This window comes from Bactrocera oleae, chromosome 4, assembly GCF_042242935.1.
Source record: "Bactrocera oleae isolate idBacOlea1 chromosome 4, idBacOlea1, whole genome shotgun sequence".
NCBI classification, from domain to species: domain Eukaryota; kingdom Metazoa; phylum Arthropoda; class Insecta; order Diptera; family Tephritidae; genus Bactrocera; species Bactrocera oleae.
The window spans coordinates 19,469,099-19,491,452 of record NC_091538.1 but is presented as its reverse complement, the minus strand read 5'-3'; the positions used below and the strand labels follow the sequence as shown (position 1 = coordinate 19,491,452).

Below are 22,354 nucleotides of genomic sequence, written 5' to 3'. Positions count from 1 at the left end.
TTGATTTTTCTTGAATGGCGCAACATTATTGAATTAACTAGTAGAACAATTGTAAAAACAAACAAAAAAAAAACCCAAAAAATAATATATTCAGCTAATTTTAAAGCAATTTAGCACGAAAATATTATATGCCAATAACTGGATTACTATATAGGGCAAATTATTAAAGCTGCAAAAAGTTCACATTCAGCTAATTTTTGACTATTCATCTAATTCAAATATGTTACAGAACGAAAAATATATTAATTCGTACTTTTTACGCAGTTCAAAGCTTCATAGTACTTAAACAGCCAGCAGCTTTAACGCAAATAGTATACTAAGAAAAAAAAATTTTATTCTGATTACTGCTCTTCGTCAGCATGTCAATATATTAAAAATGCTAAAAGCTACTTTCCCAACTAAAATTTAACCAATTTAATACACACTTTTGCTGTTAAGCACTTTTTCATATTAATTTTTTTTCAGAAATTTCACATTGTGAAAGTGATTCAGCGAATGCTGCAATAAGCACATTATCAGAAGAATTTCATAATTTACCGAAAACGTTCAAACTGTTAACGCAGAACATTTGTGAAAGTTTTGAAAGCCATGAAAACGTAATTAACATTGTGTTTAGCGCATTCAAACAACAAAATTGTTAAAGAAAAAATTATTACAAGTCATTAAATTTCACGCCAGTTGAGTTCGCATATTTAAATGCCATTAAAATCAATTTTTGAGTGTAGTTAATTATTTTGCGAATAACATGAAGATTAGTTTGTGTTAGTGACGTAAACTCAGCAGAATTCAAATTATGGCGAATAGTTTAAGCAAAATTTATTGCGAAAAACAAACTAAGTTTGTAGTGTCTGTTTTTGAGTGGCTTCTGAGTTACATTGAGTTATTTCTCTGATGAGTGGGGCTACATAAGAATTTGTGGAATTTCCAACGTGATCGCAACAACAATGTGTGAAAAACACATCTGTGTGTGCCTGTGTAATGTGAATGTAAATGAAATATAAAGAACCAATTGTGGGCGTTAACAATGGACTGAATGTGTAAACTCGCATCTATTCACATGGAACAAGTTGACGTTTTAGAATTTTAATAAACAAAACACAGGAAAAGTTAGTTGGCGTGAGTGCAATTATTTTTAATTTAAAAAACGAATTGAATCCGACAAGATGTGTGAGATAGTGGTAGAGCACTGCATAGTTTTGAGTAATTATAGAATTAAAGTAGATCCAACATCACAAAATGGAGTTTTACATATGTATGTAGGTACATAAACACATATCGCTGGCTAATTCAGCAAGATACAAATGTATTTACTGAGTAAAAAATTGTTTTTCCAATCATTAATTTCAATGCAGGCTATATGAATACTGCCAGAAGTGTATTAAAATGATTTTCCACTATTACAAATGCATTAGGATGGGTTATCACGTACTTAAAACCATATTCAGCAGAGCTGAATTGAGTTAAAATAATAATAATAGCTTATGTTAAATATTATTCAGCTTATTTTTATAACCGCACATGCATTTAAAATGACTTAACACTAAAATGGCAAGCTAATACAGTTAGTGAAAGTATTGCATTCTGAGAAAGTGTTTTGTTATTTAGCTAAATCTAATATAATAAATATTATTCAGCAGGTTGTTTTTATTAAATGATTATATATACATATAAAATAAAATATATTCAAAGTAAATTAAATACTATTATTCGAAACGGATCATAATAACATTTTATTCAGCTGAGCGAAGTAGAAGTCATGTTGAAATCATTTTTGAGCTAATCATATTTTTATGGATACGTAATATATTCTATATTAATAAGTATTGTAAGAAAAGTATTGAACAATTACGAAGGAACTTAATAGAGCATAGTTAAATATAACCCAAAGTGATTAACTCGCGTTAATTCTCGGTTTTCTATAATTCAGCTCAGCTGAATTCATTTAAAGATGTTGAAACTGCAATTTGATTAATTTCTAAGTAATATGGGTATACGTGAATGCAATTCAGCGCAGTTACAAAGCATACATTCTTTTAGTTAAATATTATACGACAATTTTTGTAATATAGCAATCTAGTCTAATCTAATATAGCAGTGTCACCAGGAAAAATTTCATAAGCTAACAAAGGTGCTACGCCTGCAGCTATAAAAATAAAGTAGGAATAAAAATAGAAAAAACAAAAGAAATGTATACGCCTGTACGCCTAGAAATATGCTACGATTAGCTTTTAGTATTTTGCACCTGGGAGAGAGGCGAGAGACTAAAGTGATGAAAGGAAAAGGTTTTATCACCAGCACGTTCGATCATGCACGCAACTGGGAATTTTCCACTTTCGCTAGAGACTCTTAACCTTATGTCAAGCTCGCTGGAAAGTTACATAGTGAAACCATATTGATTCAGTTACAAACTTATGAATATGGTTGTTGTTGCACTGGAGCTGCTTACGTGATTAGGAGCTCAGCTGACTGCTTACGACTTTGCTGTCAAAGGACACATATGCAATTTACTGTGTAGGTTCTATTGTATGTACATATGTATGTATGTATATACAGTTATATATGTAAAGGAACGGCACAGTGAAGATAGAGCTACAAATATGAAATGGTTTGTGGATACACTAAGTGACTATCAGCTAGAAATATAACAAACTGACGTTCTTGACAGCAGCAAATTTAAAGGTGCGAAGATAAAGTAATTTAATGCATCGCAGAGTTGGATAGCGAAGTATTATATTGAGTATATTCGAATACATACCATATATGGTTGTGTTAATTTTAGCGTTTAATATTAAACACAAACAGACTTGCAAGATTCAAGATAATCTTCATTGACTTAAAAAGTTCTACGCTGTTAATCTGCGCTCAAAATTCCAAAGACTGACTTATCACATCAGACAAAATATTTACATAATAAATTCAATTCAATCAGCCGGCCAACAACGGCAGAGAGCAGCGCGATTAATTAAATTTTCTAATTTCCTTTGTCTGTATTACGAAAACCAGAAAGAAATAAATGCCGTTAGCAGGATATTAATACTTATATGTGTTATATATATATACATATTACACTGGTAATTATGTCGATATCACATGGTAAATTGAGAAAATCGTTCGGCAATAAATTCATTGACAAAACTTGAATGCTCAAAGCGAGCTTAATTCCTTTTTGACATTTAACTTTACGTCGTCCATTCATTTTAGTACATTTGATTTTATGTGCATATATTCACACCATTTCAAAAAAATTTAATTACTCGCTTCAACCAGTTCCCTCAAAAATTCAATTAGAATTCTTTGCTGCTGAATGACCTTTGAACGCGGCAGTGACAGAATTTTCCTTGTAAATATGCGTATATATATGTATGTAGCTAGGGGTCAGAAGTCAATAAAAGAGATAGGTAAATTCAAGCTGAAGACAAAAAAAATTATGTCAATAAAAAGTGACAAAAATTTAAATAATACATATATTGCATTTATGTACCGGTATAATAAGAGCGTTTTTTTGTGAAAATGAAATACTAATTTTGAATGGGATAGTAAAAAAAAAATTATTCAAAGTATTGACAATTGCTTTTTACACATTTTTACCACCTTTATTGGTAATTTGTGGATACCATGCGAATAGAAATCTTCGTCTTTTTAAGCAACCCAATCAGACTACCCTATTTTCGACTCAATTCATGTGACACCCATTTTCCACACTTATGGACCTTTTCCATAGCTTTTAAACAGTCTGAAATTGTTTATTGTGCAGCATTTAACATGGCTTACAAGAACTTAATTCCGAGCGTTCAATTTGTATGGCCGCTATATGATATAGTGATCTGATCTAAACAATTTCTGCAGAGAATACATTGCTGCCATAAATAATAACTCGTGCCCAATTTCGTAGATACCTCGTCAAATAAAAAAGTTTTCTATGCCAACATTTTACTCCGATCGTTCAGTTTGTATGGCAGCTATATGCTATAGTGGTCCGATATCGGCCGTTCCGACAAATGAGCAGCTTCTCTGGTCAGGGTATAATAATGCTTTCCGCAAATAACTTTCCGGTACAAAATTTGACATTTTCAACACAATGAAAAATATGTTGTTGTGTGTTCAATGACTGTAAGGTTATTGAATATGTTTGACAGATGTCATGGCAACGAAACAGAAAAAAATTAAGGCTCGTTCACAACAACTGTTTCCTACCAACACATTTGTATCTTAACGCTCACTTCATTTTTTAAAGACCCGAAAAATGCAAATTTGGCATTGCTACACATTTAGAAAACTAAAAAACATGTCACCATAACATCACCATGTACTATATATTCTTTAGGACAACTTAGCGCGTTTCCATCAGATATAATCTGCATACCTATAAGTAAAAAACAAATAGGTAAAAGTTTTACGAAATTTTCTAGAAACATAATATATCTTTAATATTTGCGGTGGTGTAGGAGTTAGTATGTTATTCAGCTTTTACGAAATACTATTTCATTATAGTATTGAGTACAAATATAAATTATGCGAACCATTTAGCGCATTCATTAAAAATTAAATTAAATTTAGCCCATAAAGTGCCAATTCAGCGAATGAATTGGTAATAACACAATTAAAAAGTTAACAATTAAAATTATTAAAAAAAATTATAAAAAAACCGTTGGGATAACACTTAAAAAAAGAAGATGTATGCAATTTGCATCAGCTGCTATTTCAAGTAATTGCTAACGACCTTTTTCCTTAAGTTTTCTAGTCTGTGCGCAATTTTAATTATGCAATAGAAGCAATTCAGCATAGTTTAACAGCAATTCAGCAAAGCTGAATTTGTAAACGTCAAAGTAAAGCATTTGTTTGTATGCATTACATAATTTTAAAAACAAAAATATAAAGCTATCAAAGGCGAAACTCCACAAAGAACTGCTACGAATACTTTCTCAAGGATCACAACATTTCCATAATAGTTTGTTAAAAGAAATTAAATGTTGCATATTTTAAAGAGCCCAGCCAGCTAAATGACCTAGTTTCCTTTCTGATGTTCATGACGATTAACGTCCGTTATTCGTATTTCTTTAATCACTCATTTGCCTAAGTTGACGATGTAAGTTGAAGCGTTGGAAGTATGAGAAAGGAAAGAACTAGTACGTACATACTTTTATTTAGTATAATAATGTATACAGGGTGTCTATATAGTGTACGAGAACCGTCATAGCTTTATTACCATGTAGTATTAAGCTTTATGGTCTTCATTTAAGTTAAGCAAAACAAACAGCGAAGGCTATTTTCGTCAGGACGAAAAATTGTGTGCACGGGGCGATAGCACGTTTTTGTTAAGTACTACATGACAATAGGCATTTTGAGGTGACTTTTAAGGTGTGACCAAGATATGAATTTCGCTTAGGTAATTTGGAATAGATAATTACACGTCTATGTATTCTCCAGTATGTGTTCATGGACATGTTTAAGTGTGGTAAATGATTCGTACACAAGTAAATACTCGTTTATGCTCACCTGCCTCTTGCTCTAGTTCCAATTATAAAGTATTTTTGTCTTTAAATTACTCTTACCGCATTGCCGATGGCAGAATAAGTAGGACTCATTTTGGACTGTTGCTAAATGATGAAGTTTTAATTGGATAAGTACTTATGTACATATATGTGCACACATAAAAATTAATATGAAGGCACTCTGAAAAATTGTTTGATACGACACCTCTATTAAAGTTTCTCCAAGCATGATCTCTTAATTGTAACGGAAAGGATCTCCGCATTCCAGTTTTCAATTTTTCCTTATTTTCAGATAGAAAAATTTAAATCTAGCGTCCAACTATTTGAAAAAATATTTCGCTATGTGGATCTTGTAGGAAATTGAATGCTTTTCCCAAAATGCTTATTACGATAATTTTTTCGTAAACCTAACCGTTTAAAAGATATTAACGATTGAAGTTTGACGATTTTAAGTCAAACTTGTTTTTTCTTTTGAACTTTATAAGTCAATGAAAGTAAAACAATTTTAATTGCAAAGCTCATTGTCTTGTAGGAAATTTACATTCATATTGTTATTAGCAAGAATTATTACGCCATTTTATAGATGCTAAAAAAAAGTACATAAATGAAAGTTAATAAATGAATGTATTAAAAACAAACTGAGGATCCGTTATATGAGGTACGAAAAAATTTGAAAACAGTGCTGAATAAAAGCTAAAACCGTTGAAATTAAAATTGAAAAATTTACCTAATTGTGCTGAGCTGAATCAATTTTAAGGGCAGTAAAAAAATTAATAATGATAATTAAACTATTTTTTTAATTTTAAAATATTAAATTCGATTGTTGTTGCGCTGAATAGGTTTTTAATTTGCGTTATTAATTTTTCCAAATATTTAGAGAACTACTGCTGTTTTCTACTTGAATTTTACCGAAAGTCGATTTTAAAAATACTTGATATTTGCTTCTCTGATTTTTTGCTTCGAATAATAATTTTTATACTCTGCCACATGTTGCTACAGAGTATATAGTTTTGTTCACGTAACGGTTGTTTGTATCACCTAAAACTAATTGAGATAGATATAGGGTTATATATACATATATAATTGATCAGGACGAAGAGACGAGTTCAAATCCGGGCTGTCTGTCCGTCCGTCCGTCTGTGCAAGTTGTATCTTGAGTAAAAATAAGATATCTTTATGAAACTGTTCATATATTTCTTGGTACCATAAGACGGATGGTATTGCATATGGGCATAATCGGACCACTGCCACGCTCATAAAACAAAGCAATTTCCAAACATGGATCACTCCCATGTTAATGCAATTACTTTTGAGACAGAACACTGCTATAAAGTTTTCAGACTTAGTTCAATAGTTTTGAGTTTTTTCTTTTTTTCAAATATAATCGAATTAAAATGGTATAGAAATTTTGACAGTAGTTTTTAAGACAATTTTAAGAACAATATGTAAATAATCTAATTAAGACAATTTAAATGCCGAGCACCGCCTCATGCAACAAATAGTCCGCCAAGAGTTTTATATTCCCCGTCTTAAGCCTCAAATAAAGAAGTGCGTTTACATGTGCAAAGTTTGCACAACGTACAAGTAAAAAATGCGAACGCAGATAATGGCAGCACTTCCACCTGAACGCTGCAACTTTGCTCTGCCCTTCACAACAACAGGTGTCGATTTTGCTGGGCCTTTCCAGATAAAGGCTTCAATGTTAAGATATCCCACTTTAATGAAAGGCTATGTGGCAGTTTTTATTTGTTTTACGACAAAAGCTGTTCACCTTGAGCTATGTACAAATCTGACGACAGAGGCTTTTCTCGCGGCATTCGCTCGCTTCGTCGGACGGCGTGGTTTTCCTTCAAAAATAATGAGTGACAACGGCAAAACGTTTATTGGAGCCAAAAGAGCCACTGAGAAACAGTTTGTGGACTTTATCCAACAAGTCTCACCTGAGATTGTACAGAAGTACGCACCCCAAAGCATTAATTGGCAGTTTATCCCCCCAAGCGCTCCTCATATGGGTGGTTTATGGGAATCAGCTGTAAGAAGCTTCAAATCCCACTTCAAAAAAGTAGCTGGAAACTACAAGTTTAATTATGAAGAATTCTCGACCTTATTAATTCGAATTGAAGCCGTACTCAATTCACGGCCAATCACAATCCTCTCGCAAGATCCCTCCGATTTCACCGCCCTAACTCCTGGGCATTTTCTCAAAGGAGCACCCATTCTGGCCATACCTGAGCCAGACGTGGAGTCGCTATCCTTATTAAACCGATGGGAGAGAATCAAAATTCTCCATCACAATTTTAGTCGCCGATGGAAAGAAGATTATCTAAAGGACCTCCACAAGAGGTACCGCTGGAAAGCTCCAGAAAAGGCGCCGAAGCTTGGAGATTGTGTCATTATTCATGATGAATCCCCCTACCAAATGGCGGCTTGGTCGCATAGAAAAGCTACATTATGGCTCCGACGGTCATATAAGAGTAGTTGATCTCCGTACCCAAAGCGGAACGCTAACCAGACCGCTCGTGAAGCTGTGCTTTCTACCAACCGCAGATATAAACGAAAAAGCAAATTATAAACGATAAACCGATCATAATCCCGAAAACGCAATTCATAACCGTTTCAATAAATCGACTAAAAAAAAACGAAAAGACAATAACTCGCAAACTCGACAACAATCCGTATATATAAGTATATAAGTATACAAACTAACGAGTCGATCAATATGACGACCCCTTCATGCTACCAAGAGTTGTAGAATGCCAATTTCAACTTATATCTTAAAACTTTATAAAGCCCAATAATCTTTTCTACATAGATAACTATGGACGCAGATGCACCTATGCCAACGCCTGCTATTCGGTCGGCTATCAATGTGCCGCGACCTGGGGTTACTCCAGCGCCCCGATCTGTAACTGCAACCGCTCCTACAGCCGCTCCTCGAAGTAGCGCGCGACCGTCACCAACAGCAAACAGGGAACCGCAGCGCGTCCGGTGCATCATTTGCCGCCGCCCTCACCGACTACAACACTGCAACATTTTTAGAGGCATGCAACCGATGCAACGCCAGCAAATTGCCCAGGCTCATGGGCATTGTCTCAATTGCTTGACAGCGGCACATGACACTCAGGAGTGCACGTCCGTCAATCTGTGCCAAATATGCGGCAGGTTGCATCATACGTTGCTCCATCGCAACCCGAGACGTGACATCGGTCGGCCGCCTGCCCCGCGCCGCCCTCCAAGTAGACAACCACTATCTACTCGGGCAATACAGCACCGACGACCAGCAGCCCCTCCTGTGTCCCGATTAAGGAGCCACCGAAACGAAGCACCGATGATGCGCCGGCACTTTAGGCCGCAATATCGCCGCTCTACGGGACTGAGCAACGTTGTAGCAACGCTGCAACAGCGCAACGACTCTTAGGCGAAACATTCGCCTAGGGGGGCCGGGATGGCTAAATGAGCTATAAGCCTTCTTAGCAAACATCCCTGCGCAAGCACCACACACCACTTCACAAGCAACACTGATACATTCCAACACACCACACAATACCATCCACTCCACCACACACCAATACATACAACTTTACACAATTCACCGAGGGATACCAACACACACCACACCACCAACACACCCACGATCTCACCACTCTACCCAACCAACAAAAGGGATCGACGACTGGATACGGCCCTTTTTTCGATCGATCGCCGTCGTATACGCATCATCCGAATCCTGTTCTGTGCCACCCCGGAAATATATCGTTTTTTCACATCATTTTTAAACAACCTTATATTTTCAAAGAATAATAAAATTTCAAGTTGGAAAATCCTTTATACATTTTATATCAAATTTGTGCTTTTTTTTATTCGGAAACAAGTGAAAGTGGTGAGTATTTTGGTGCTACTTAGTACTAAAATAAATATGTAGTATGTAAGACATCATTATGGCTAAATATATGATAGAAATTAAATAGTATAAGAATCTCTATAAAAATGTATGTTTAATGTTGCAAATATTATATACAAATTACTATAATAATATAATTTTTAAAGTTGCTAAAATTTTTTATTTTTAAGCTAAACATGTATAATAATATCGATATAATAAATACAAAATTTTATTCATTGTCAAAAAACGATTTCTTCTCCTACTCCTCAATACAGTTGTAATGCATTTTATATAAAATCAATTACTTGTATGAGCGTATACAACAAAACACAAGAACGATTTCTCATAATTTGGGTAAATTTAGTTTACAAATTGCTCTAATTCATTTGACTGTGAATGTAAATAACTGAGGCAACAGTTCCTACTTCTAATTATTAAAATATATAAAGAAATCTCAAACGAGTATACCATTTGACTTTGCGAGAGTATAAAATGTTCGGTTACATCCGAACTTATTTTTTATATATTTCTCCCAAACGAACTCGACCTACTTTTAAAGCTGCACTTCTTCACGCACCATATTGCCGCCTGGTTGAGCAAAATGTGTACACGTAATAAACCAATTAAAACGATATTGACCGCAAAAAAGGACTGGTAACTACGAAAGTGTGAAACAAACATACATAGAAGGGGAGAAGTATTATAAACAAATACCTAAAGAAATTGTTAAAACAAAAATATTTATAAAACCACCCCAAATTACGAACTACGTAATGGTAGTAAACAAAAATGTGGATTATCATAAAAATAAAGTTTAATTAATACAAGTACATAGCCGACGGTGTTAAGTTAGTAATATTATTAGTGAAATGAAAAAAAAAACTCTTACGCATCAGTGCGTCACATCAACATGAGCGGCACAAGTGGCCACAGCCAGGTTGGGAGATTATGTCATTACTAGAAAGTAACCGGAAAGTGTCAGTGTAATTTAAATCGTCGGAGCATACTAAAACAACACATTGAAGAAAAGGGTTAAACACTTGCAGTGCAAAGTTTACTTTTTATTGCTGCTGTGGCGGCTGCCACATAATGCGGATATGGTATGACATAGCAGAGAAATGTGTATATCTATTAACCAAGCACCAACTTCCAAACGACTTGCAAGAAACCGCATATTAAGCAAAGATGACCGCAACAAAAACACACAGAGACATATATATGTGTGTATGTATATACACCACCGTTACAGCAACCGAGCCTGAAATAGATTCATGATTAGTAGGTGAAGTTACAACATTTTTTTTATTCACGCAAAAAACACAAGTAATTTAAAATGTATACAAATCGTCGTTTGCTTGTCTGCCCAGTTTGCCTATATAATCGAATGTTCATACATATGTACATAAATCGTTGGTACATCTGTGTCCAAACAAATATGTAGGCGGACATGAAATAGACAAATTCATTCGATAACCATTTTCTTCAGTCAATGTACTTAAAGTGATTACTTTCAAGCACTTACAAACTGAATTCGTTGCTGCTTGGTGAATAAGGATGAGAGGTGGGACATACTGATGCCTTAATATATATACGTGATTGCCGCAAATGTAGACAATTCAGCGGCAATGTCTGTGAGATAAAATTGTAAAAGGGAGGGTAAGAGCACAAATGACTTGAATTTAAGTTCAATTCAGCTTATTTGACCTTTAAGCAATTAGAATTAAATATAATACAATTTTAGTTAATTTTTTCTTTTAATTTTACTTTTTTGCACCAAACTAATATAAGTTTGAAGAAACAAAAATAAGTTTGTAGAAAAATAACAGATTAAGAACAGTTTCTAATCGTTTTAAATGCTATTCAGCGCGTCTGAATTGAATAAAACTGTTTTGAAGCGATATTTTGGCATACGCTTTAGAGTATAGAAGATTACTGAACCAAAAAGCACAGTATATACTTAAATTTGAACTTAAAACAAGTTTGTAAAATTCAGCGCGCTGAATTGAGTGTTCAAATATTTACTTTATTAAGCAAAAATTTCAGAATATGTGAGCAAATGACTGCATAATAATTTAAAAACCTATACTGAATAGAGCGTATAGTACGGCACACTGTAATCTGCGTTTATTTTTTGTTTATTTGGTTTTAGACTAAAACGAATCTTTTGAAAATTGCGTGTAATGAACAGTGTACTTCATTACGTTAAAGTGTAATTAATGCAACTGAAAGTAATAATTTAATATTGACATTATAAACGCAGCAATTTAAAAATATAAATTAAACACATTATAATAATTCGGCATGAGCTATGTGTATTTAAAGGCACATCCTTGAAATACTTGGATGTAACTGACTTTAAATTCGTTGCAATCTTTGTGCTATAAAAAAACTTGCTTTAAATGTAACAAATTATTTTTCAATTTATGTTTTAGTTTATTTTTAAACGGTGTTGACATTTAGCAAAGTAGTTTTAGAATATTTAAACGCAATGCAACATTTAAAATTTAATAAAATTTCAATTCCTATGCTATTCAGCGGAGCTGAATTTAATTCAGCAGAATATTACACTAACTTTATGTCCAATATGGTAACTAATCGGCTGCTAAATTAACTTCAAAACACATTTTAAAGCAATTCATGAAAATTTTCCGCCAACAACGCTGATGACTATTTTTATACATTGCTACAAGAAAATATTGCACAGACGATTGGTTAATTATTTGATTTACAAATTCACAACTATTTTGCATTAAGTTTACAACAAATCGTTACAAATCGCGTTATGCATCATAAATTTGTGCGATGACAAAACAAGTAATATCGGCTTATTTGCACAGAAAAGCATTAATGAATGAATGGTAAACAAAGGTAGAGCGCGCCGGTCATCACATGTTTGCAACTATACATATACCTATGTATGAATGTGAGTGGGTATATTGTAAGAGACAATAAAATGAAAAAATTAATGAATATTAATGTATTTTTTATAGGGTGCAACAATATGAGGTTTATGATTTCAAATTTCGATAAAATAAAAGAAATTAAAACCAGTACATCCTTAACGTACTGAAAGGGTGCTAGACAGATATGTCAAATTTGACAACAACTGTCACTTGACAGATTATTCCTTCTTATTCAAAAGCAGAAATAATGACTAAGAATTTCAGTATCGAGAAGGAATCTTGAAACAAATACAAAGCGGAATTTTTTATATCTGCACAAGATTACATATATATTACATGCATATATAATATTTATTATTTAAAAGTTGATTCAAACTAAACATCAGGGTTGAAAAAACGTTAGATAGACGTGCTTATGCAAATATAAACCTTTGTGAAAAAGAAAAAAAACTATACATATACGAATATGTATGGTTGACATGACAACGAATAAAGTGTGCAAATTGATAAGGGTCAACATATACATATACATATATCAATTAATGTTGGGCACATAAAAATGAAAAATACAACGTAAATTAAAATAAAATTACAAACAATTGCAAATGATATGTAATCTGGCAAGAAGAAAAAAAAACTAAAAATTTTGCGAAAATATAGAGACGTTGTAGGAAATATCGACCGAAAAAGCAATTGAAAAACAGTAAAAACGAAAAGTAATTTGAATTGAACAAAAAAGTTACAACAAGGACAGGAAGCAGCTGCCCTGAAGTTTGCAAGGAAAATAGCCGGAAATTGTAGTCGAGATTTGTGAAAATAATTTTGAGAGTAATGGTAAAAGAAATCATAAAAAAACAAACCACCTGCAGCAAATGAGTAAAAGTAAAGGAATTTGGCGGTCACATGTACCAGGTGTAATATTGACGGCAATTGATTGCATTCATAACTAATTTTGTTGTTTTGATTTTATATTATAAACTAAGTGATTCATATGCCACATTATATGCTAATAAGGAAATCAGCGCAGTGGAAATAAGAAACGAGTTTCAAACTATAATTTGCTGCAAGTGTGAAATAGAGAAATTTTTAAATGACGGACAATTATTGTGTTTATAAACAACGTAGATTTAAGCTCAACAACTTATCAAAAAATAAAATATTTCAAAAACGAAATTATAATCAAATTCAGCTGAGCTGAATAAGCATTTGCAATATGCTTTTATCAAAATGATTGAAATACTCAAAACTGACATCAATTCAGCTAAGCTGAATAAACAACTACAGTTATTTTCTTAAAAATACAATAGATTGTGTTTAAATAAATATTGAAAAGTTAAATTCTAATACTTCTGAACTAACTATAATTACCTACAAAATTTAATATTTTTGAAAAATTTTTCTCACTTCACAATATACCAAACGTTAACAGAATTCTCTAAATTTATTTTTTTGGGTTAATATATTGTTTAACTCACTTTTTAGAAAATAAATACCACAGGAATAGAGAAAAATAACCGAAAATGACAATACAAATTTACTAGATATGTCAATAAGACACCCCCACACACATATGTATAACCAAATAAAATTAATCACCTAAATTTGTTGTGACTAATTATTTTCAGTGGGTATTCTACCTGGTTTTCAGCTGAGACATAAAAAACAACAGTTAAAATATTTAGCACTTTGTGTAAAATAATCACTATCAATGTACAATACTCGCACTTACGAAAAGATAAGAAAATTGTGGTTTTGTATAACCCTGGAGTATTTGAAGTATGTAACAATACCTGCAAGTAGAAAAAATATACAAATGCAATTAATTGATATATCAAATATTAAATATCTAATTGCCTAAACAAAATTATGTATGTATAAAATGTTTATGTGTATGTGACACCTCAAAAGTTATTCAGCACTGATGTTTAGCGCTGCGGAATGCATGCAAATCAAAATTCTGCGGCATTAAAGGTGACGCATAATATAGTAGTCGAATTATTGATATAATTCAAATACTTGTACAAATTCTACACTTTGTTATATTTTGTAATAGAAATAAATGCAGTAAATCATATAAATTCATTGCATTACAGTGGAGATTTAAAAAAAAGGTTGGAATAATCGCTAATCTATAAATACTTATAAAATATAAGAGCCAGAGCAGCCAATAGTATTTATTACCGTACTTATTTTTATCTTTGTAGACAATATGACGTACGTAAACAATAGTATAAGTTTTGTTACAACTACTACGTGCCGCACATATATATGCACAATGGTATGTATGTATGTACACATACCATACGTTTTACTTTTATCACCAACAGCACAGAGAACAAATTTCGCGACAATCATGTGACAATCTATAGTAAATTTTTACCTGTAAAAAAATTTTAAAACTTGCAATAGTTCAATCACACATGATAAAAGTTTATTACACGAGCATAATAAGGTTAAAAGTTGAGTTAAGAAATATGCAAAAGTAGCTAAACAAATCAAGAAGATTTAAAAACAACTAATAATGTTCAATTCAGCTTTATAAGCAAGAAGCTAAATATGTTTCATTTACCCTTTATAGAGTTATTTACGCAAATTATTATTTAATGCGATAAACTCTGAATGAATGTGGTAAACATGTTGTGATTCTAGGTTTTATATGAAATTACGTGTTTAAATTGCTAACAGAGATTAAGTTTATACGCACCACATACATATTTACGCACAGTTAAGCTGATTAATATAGGGAGCAGGTAGCGCTTTTTATTATTGCTGACTAATAACTTATTTTGAATAAGATTTTATTGCGCTGACTTTAAACAGAGCTGAATTAATTTAAATTTATATTATATTTATGACAACTATATATCTTATATTTATTATAGTTCATACATGTATTGTGATCTTTATATAAATTAATAGAGCTGAATAGTAAAAAGCTCAAATATCGAACTTAGAAACTTGAGCTAAATCTACTACCTACTTTCAACTTCAACATGCGCTGAAAGAATTTTATTCTCAGCCAAAAATCCGCTAAGCTGCATAAAAATGTTAGCTGTAAAAAAAGTATATGTGAGATGTTTTGATTTACAACTCAAAATTAAGTGATTAACATCAAAACCAAATAATCGCTTTCACCTACATACGCGAGAAAAAAAGGCGAGTTACGCACGTTTCGTGGCACAAGCATTTGTAACTATAGCAACACAAGTTGTTTTACGTCACGTTGTGGTTGCCCGGCAAACGATAGCGTGATACAAACAAATTCAAGGTAAACATATGCAGAGGGTGTACAAAAATTAGCAACCAAATACGCCCCCAATTGTAAGCCAGCAGTGGGCTGGTGAGAGTTTTCTTCACAATAACAACAAAATAGCTATTATATTTAAATAGCGTGCAAGAGCCGCACTCATGCCGACGTCTCGTGTCCCACACATTCCACTAACGGCGGCTTGTCTAGCCTGCAAAGTCTGTTAGTGACAGCCTTCTACGAATATTATATGAAATTCTTGTGTGCTAGGACACACAGCAAGGACACCCGCTACTCATCCTGAAGCGTCTTCACATTTTTCGAGACATAATTGAGTTTGAGTCTGACATCACTTCCTACAAAATCCTTAAATACCTTATACGAACAGGTAGTCGAACAATTTCTGTATGTAGTCATCGAGTAATTATACGCATCACATTTCATGGAATTGTTACGAACGACAAAATATTTCACTTTGTTTGGTTGCTACAATTTTTTGCATTCTTTTTAGCAAATGTCAATAAGAATATATCATCCGAAACCTGTTTCGACAACAAAACAAATAATGACAAGAGAATCTCTATAGAGAACAAAGCGGTACGATTGCTAGTAAGAGTCTACGTTTGATTCAAGGAATGTGTATTTTTTGAAATTATCAAATATCTATGCAATATTAACGTATGATTGAATTCATGCAGGAGTTTTGCTTTTTTAATTAAGCTGAAGATCTCAGGCAATTTCTCATTTGTTAATTAAGGTAACGTATAGTGCTGTAGAATAAGATAAGATTAAAAAACCAAAAAAGCCGAATTTTTTTAAATTTTATGCACTTACTAGTAATTCAGCTCATATTGATTTAATTATTAGTCAAACACTTTGAGCTGAATAAGCGATTCAGCTCGCTAAAATTCAAATCAGCTCATCTAATTTAAATAATTAGTTTGCTATTTGAATATAAGAGTATAAAAATGTAATTCAACAGCAAAATATAATATTATATTTAGCAAAATTATTGCTTAAAAAGAAATACGGTTTTTATGTGCTAAAACATTTGGCAATTGTAAATACAGCTACATAGGTTTTATTCATCAATATTTAATTCAACTTTATATATTTGAAAGCGAAATGTCATTTGATCACTATTTCACTAATTCAGCGCAACTTTATTACATTCAGCTTAACTTTATACTTATTATATTTAAGAATTTCACTGATGAATATAGGAACATTTGCAATAGCAGTAGGGGAAAGAATGCTCAGAGTGAGTTGACTAAATGTACTCACAGACATACATACATATATATTTATAATATATATAAATAGTTACTAATGGAAGCATATCATTAAGGCGTGTGAAAATCTCGAGCGCACAATGGCAAGCATCTGATTAACTACTCACATTACAATGATTTTTCAATATTTAACGTGTGACTTCTGCCAGCGATTAACTTTTGTTAAGCACGCACGTAAATATTTATACATACATACATACCATACAATATGTATCTATTTAAAATTTTATTATTATAAGCAATCGTTGAAACGTTTTACTTATGATTGACTTAAGAAAGTAATTAAAATATAGTTACATATATATACACATATACATATATGGTATATAATATAGTATGTATAATTATACCTACTCACAGAGGCCGTAAATGGCCGCAAATCTATGTCAAGGAATGGGTTGTAGAAAGGGAAAGGTCATCAGAATGCGTCGGAAAAGAAGTGTGATTGGAAATCCATAAAAGTGGAAATCCAAACTTATGCCGTCGAACGAATTTAATGTAAATAACGGTAATAAAACAAAAGTAGTTTGTTGAAAACGCTATGACATTGAGCATAAGTGACAATGTAAGCAATAAATAACAGATTTTTGTGTCGAACCAAATATATATAAGGACGTGTGAAATTTATTATAGCAGGTCATTATACTCGTATTCAGGGAAATTCGGATATTTATGTACGTACATAAAATCCATCCACCCAAAGCAGAGGTTAATGTATTTGTCTTGTTTGCATAATGAGGTTTGGAAAAGCGTAATGAAATTAATACAGCTGAATATACATCCATTAAATAAAATACCATGGGTTCAAGCTGAGCTGAATTCGATTCCTTTCCATTTTTCAATAATAAAATATAACACTAAAAAATTAGCTGAATTAGGTTTTAGAAAATGCATTTTTAAATAGTAATAGTAAATTGGTCGTTTGCTTACCATATATTCAAATAAAATATATACAACAACTGTAAAGTGCAGTTTAGATATGTAATAATAAAAATATAGCCATATAGACATAAAATATTTCTTAACCATAGATTCAAAATATTATTAGAAAAAACAGTGTATGTAATAAGTTTTTTTTAAATATTTTTATACTTTGCTGATTTGAAAAAGGTATAACCCCATAACTCTTAATATACGGTCAGAATTTAAATTTGTCAACAAAAATTAACTTCAATAAAATATAGATACTAGTTATTGAGACATTAAGTGCACCTTTTAATAAAATAATAATATATATGTTTATTTCAAATTGTCCAGCCGAGCTGAATTCAAATAATTTTAATGAAATTTGTATAGAATTATTTTGGTGCAAAATTAAATCAATTTAACGCTTTGAATGCAAATTTTTTTTTTGCAAATTTCAAACGTGCTGAATCATATATAAAAGCGCTGAATGAAATTGTTAGCACGAAAAATTGTGCAAAATATGTTAAATACTAGATTATTTGTGATATAAATTGTTATTGCTTAATATACAACAGAATTAACTTTTATAAAATACAGCTGATATAATAGAAAAAATTTTATTGGAATTCACGGTCGTGAAGTTGTCTGTAGACTCAGTTGATTATATTTATTCAGACACCACATCATTCAGCTTCAAGGTGTATAAAAAGGGGAGGTAAGGTCGTAATTTCATAGAATTTTTTTGGAAATGCACATACTTACATTAGCGGTTTCTTTAACTATTGCAAAACCCATGCACGGTGCATCGATTGCACGTCTGCAAAGCTTTGCAATGGCTGCACATTGTGTCACACCAAAACCCATGTTAATATTCGTGGAATTAGGCGTAGCAAAACCAATGCATCCCAGGACCAGCTGTCATATTGCATACATATACACACATACATTTCGCTGTCATTTCTTTTTTTGCAAGGGATAATTTGGTATAGAATTTTTGCATTTCGTGCAATCTAGCAAGAACCCAAAATTGGAAGGAAATATTAGAATATATGTACATATGTACATATACCCCTTAAAAGAAAATATTGACTTGGATCTGATTTATGTACGTTAAAAGCGATTTACAATTGAAATAAAACTTTACTTGCTAAATTACCGCAGCAACTTAAACTATTCAACAGCGTTATCTTTAAAATGAAATATAAAAACAGCTGAGAATTTACACAGTAAATTACTGGTCATAAAGGGTTTGTGTAAATATGATGAGTTAAAAAACCCGCTAAATGAAACTCTCAACTAGATTTAATTCTAAATACACATTTTTTCAGAAAAATTGGGGAGAGGGCTGGGTTTTGAACCTCGTTTTGTTTTTGATCTGCAACTTTTTATAGAACAAAGATATCAAAGAATGCAAGACAACGTTTGAAAGCTGAATATAACACGCAATATTTTTATTTGAAGAGATTTGTGTTTTGATGGTTCGGTAAATTTCTACAGCCAATTTTCGAAGGACGTGATTTTTGACTGTTTTAAAAAAGCGACTGGGTTGTGAACCACCAGTCAACTACTGATGAAAATCAGAAAAATCGAAGTGAATCACTCAGAATTGTATGGAAAACGAAAATTGCAATTAATAGAAACACTTCGAGAGTAAAACAAGTAAAGAACAAGTTGTTATAAATCAATGACTCTACTTTCATCATCATCATTATGATAATACTCCCAGATATAGAAAGAATTACGCTAAAAACAAAAATATTGATTGTAGATTGAAGAGTTAACAACCATACCATGTTCGACGGAATGTGTGGATGCATTTATACAAATCAACATCACTGACGGTAGAAATATCCGTGAAATGGTCGAAAACTTTTTTCACGGGACGGGTCAGCGTAATCCTATCGACTCTATATTCCGCTCGTATGGCTTTTTTCTTCAAGAAATTGTCTTTAGTGGCGTTCATAGGTGTACATTAACATTAAAATATTTCCGATACAAAAAAAAAAAAGAATTTGGACCCATAATTTTCATATATAAGTAAGCTGCTAAAGCGCAATTAAAATAAAAAAGTTGTATTTTTAATTCAACACGTTCTAAACTGACGACAGAGGTTTTAGTATTTGTTCTAAAAAACAAACAATTGACGGTGTGAAAAATACAGATTTTTATTCTAACAGGCAACATTGACACGTTTTTTAATGAAAATTTAGATATGTAATTGCCTTTGTGCTTAGGCACCAAATAAAAAATACATTTTACTTTCAGTCATTTTCTACGTTGGCAGACACATGAGTGTTCCACTTGTCAAATGCACCCAATGGAACCATCACGGACATCAGAAATAGAAAAAATAAAATAATCAAAGAAGGAGAGTACTAAAAATACATTCATATTAAACATGCGGTGACAAGAGTCAGTCCACTCATAAAAGGGCAACACACAAATTTTGAAGTAGGTTGGCCTGCACATACCTTAACAAGAAGGAATTTTCAATTTGCGTTTGAATACGTTATTATAAATAGAATGATAGCTACGAAATTAAGTAAATATATGCACGCACACACCACGAATTAAAGTAGAAACAAATTTAAATTTCGCTTGCGTAATATACATATATAAAACCAATTCTGGAATGTGAAACAAATTTCACAAATATCGATATATCTAAATACAACGATCATAATATGAACAATGTACAGAGCAATATTATAGCAATGTTATATTGGCATAAAAACAAATACATACATATGTACGTACATGTGTGAACGGGTACTACTAGAAGTTCTCTACGCAAAATTCCCAATTAAAATAGTGAATTCTAAACATATGTTTAGTTTGGTTGTATATATGAATATTTAATAAGAATGTTCAGCACACGTGAATAAGATTTTTTCTTTTAAAGCACATACGGTCTGATATTTGAAGTTGGTTTTCAATTTGTTTGTTGTTTGTGGTTATAACAAATGTCATCTGTTTTTGTTTTTATATTTTATTTAGAGCATACCTTGCTTCAATTGTAAAAGGTTGTGTCAATAGGGCAAAAACAACAATTTATCAAAAGTAATTGGAACCATAGTGTCAAAATCAGCCGGTTTGTTGTGTATTGTTTTGATTATATGATTCAAAAATAAATTTGTCAAAGATTTCAACCAATGAAAATGCGTTTTTGAGTGATAACTGAATACAAAATCATCAAATTGTAAACAGAAAATTAATTTTGACATTAGATACACAACCTTATATAATTGAACCATGGAGCTTACAAATACAGATTTTTCTTTTTTTTCTAAAAATACGGTAATATGTATGTAATATATACATACATACAAGAGAAATTATTGTTTATATATAAAGGTTAATCCGTTTTTGTCTAGCGATTTTACGTTAATAACATACAAATAGTAATAATTACACGATAAGGGGTTTTAAACACTACCCATAAACTTTAGCAGTACTGTGCCGTAATAGAATAAATAAATCCTACGTTAGAATAAATTTATTGAGGACGCAATTAATTATCATATTTATTAGGTAAGATAAACAATAACTAAATTCGGTAAAGAGATTATGTCTTAAGATTCGAAAGACATTTTTCTATTTATTATATTTTTATATTCCATTTTAGATATTTTTATAGTTGTAATCCTGACCTATCAATAAGACAAAAATATATATGTACATATCTCAAATAAACTTACCTTAATACGTGGATCCAGTTCAGTGCACTCTGCCGCTGCAGCCATTTTTTCTTTGCGAATTTCACTTGCACTTTCTGTTTTGAGTAAACCGCCAGTCACTTGCAATGCCAAACTTCTAGCAGGAAATCAAAGTACATGGAATTATGTACGAAAATCCTATTAGAAAAATGTATGTGAACGTGGGGAGCTGAAGCACAATCTGATATGCATTGATGTAGTATCTTTCCAAGTATTTTGTAAACGCGAATTATGCACTTTCAATTACAGCTTGTACGAATAGGAATACGCACACAATTTCTCAAGCTTTAACCAAACTTATGGATAATCGATTCCACTTTTAAAAATGTGCTTGTGCCTAGTACTACTTTTGTAAAGCACTACCATGGAGTTACGAAAATATTCAATACGGAGATTAGTTACTCTCTGTGTGACGTCCAACAACGAATTTGTGAAATTTCCAAAACCTAACAATTTGCATACACTAATACTTATATAATTTTTCGCGAAACTTTGTTCTGCACTCCACTTTTAATTTCCAAGCAAATAAATAGTGAATTTTGTACTTAAACCTCGAATATCTTTGTATAAATTTCACTTAATTGTCGTCACAACAAACACGAAGCATGCAATCTTGTTTTGCATTTGACTTAACACTCGATTATTTTTTATACAATTTTACTATGCCCGTTTCCTACTTTTGTTTCACGAATCGTTGCTGATAACCACTGACTGACGCTGCGCTTTGCTATCTAGTTTACTGGGATGAAATTATTTGTATTATTTTTTGCAAAATTTTATTTTGGAGTTCGCAACAACGCCAATCAGCCGTCTGTCAAATATTACCGTCTGCCGCGCCACAATGATTCAAGGAAAATGACAACGCAGGCGTTCAGTACAGCAGCGCAGTGGCGCAGCACAGAGAACGTAGAATGG

At 32.1% G+C, this 22,354-nt stretch overlaps 1 protein-coding gene and 1 long non-coding RNA gene across 2 annotated transcripts in view; one reads left to right on the top strand and one right to left on the bottom strand.

The window, feature by feature from the left end:
* Nucleotides 1–22,313, bottom strand: part of pcs (SH3 domain-binding protein parcas) — a 41,136-nt gene extending 18,823 nt beyond the window's left edge. Inside the window, exon 1 of the mRNA XM_014233966.3 lies at nt 21,422–22,313. Within this exon, the coding sequence (XP_014089441.2) occupies nt 21,422–21,466 (45 nt within the window). The 5' untranslated portion in view covers nt 21,467–22,313. The remainder of the gene's footprint in view (nt 1–21,421) is intronic.
* On the top strand, nt 20,772–22,295 carry LOC106617013 (uncharacterized). The gene is made up of 2 exons (XR_001330701.3): nt 20,772–21,254; nt 21,349–22,295. It is a non-coding gene; the product is annotated as an uncharacterized lncRNA (long non-coding RNA).
* Nucleotides 22,314–22,354: the final 41 nt, after the last annotated feature.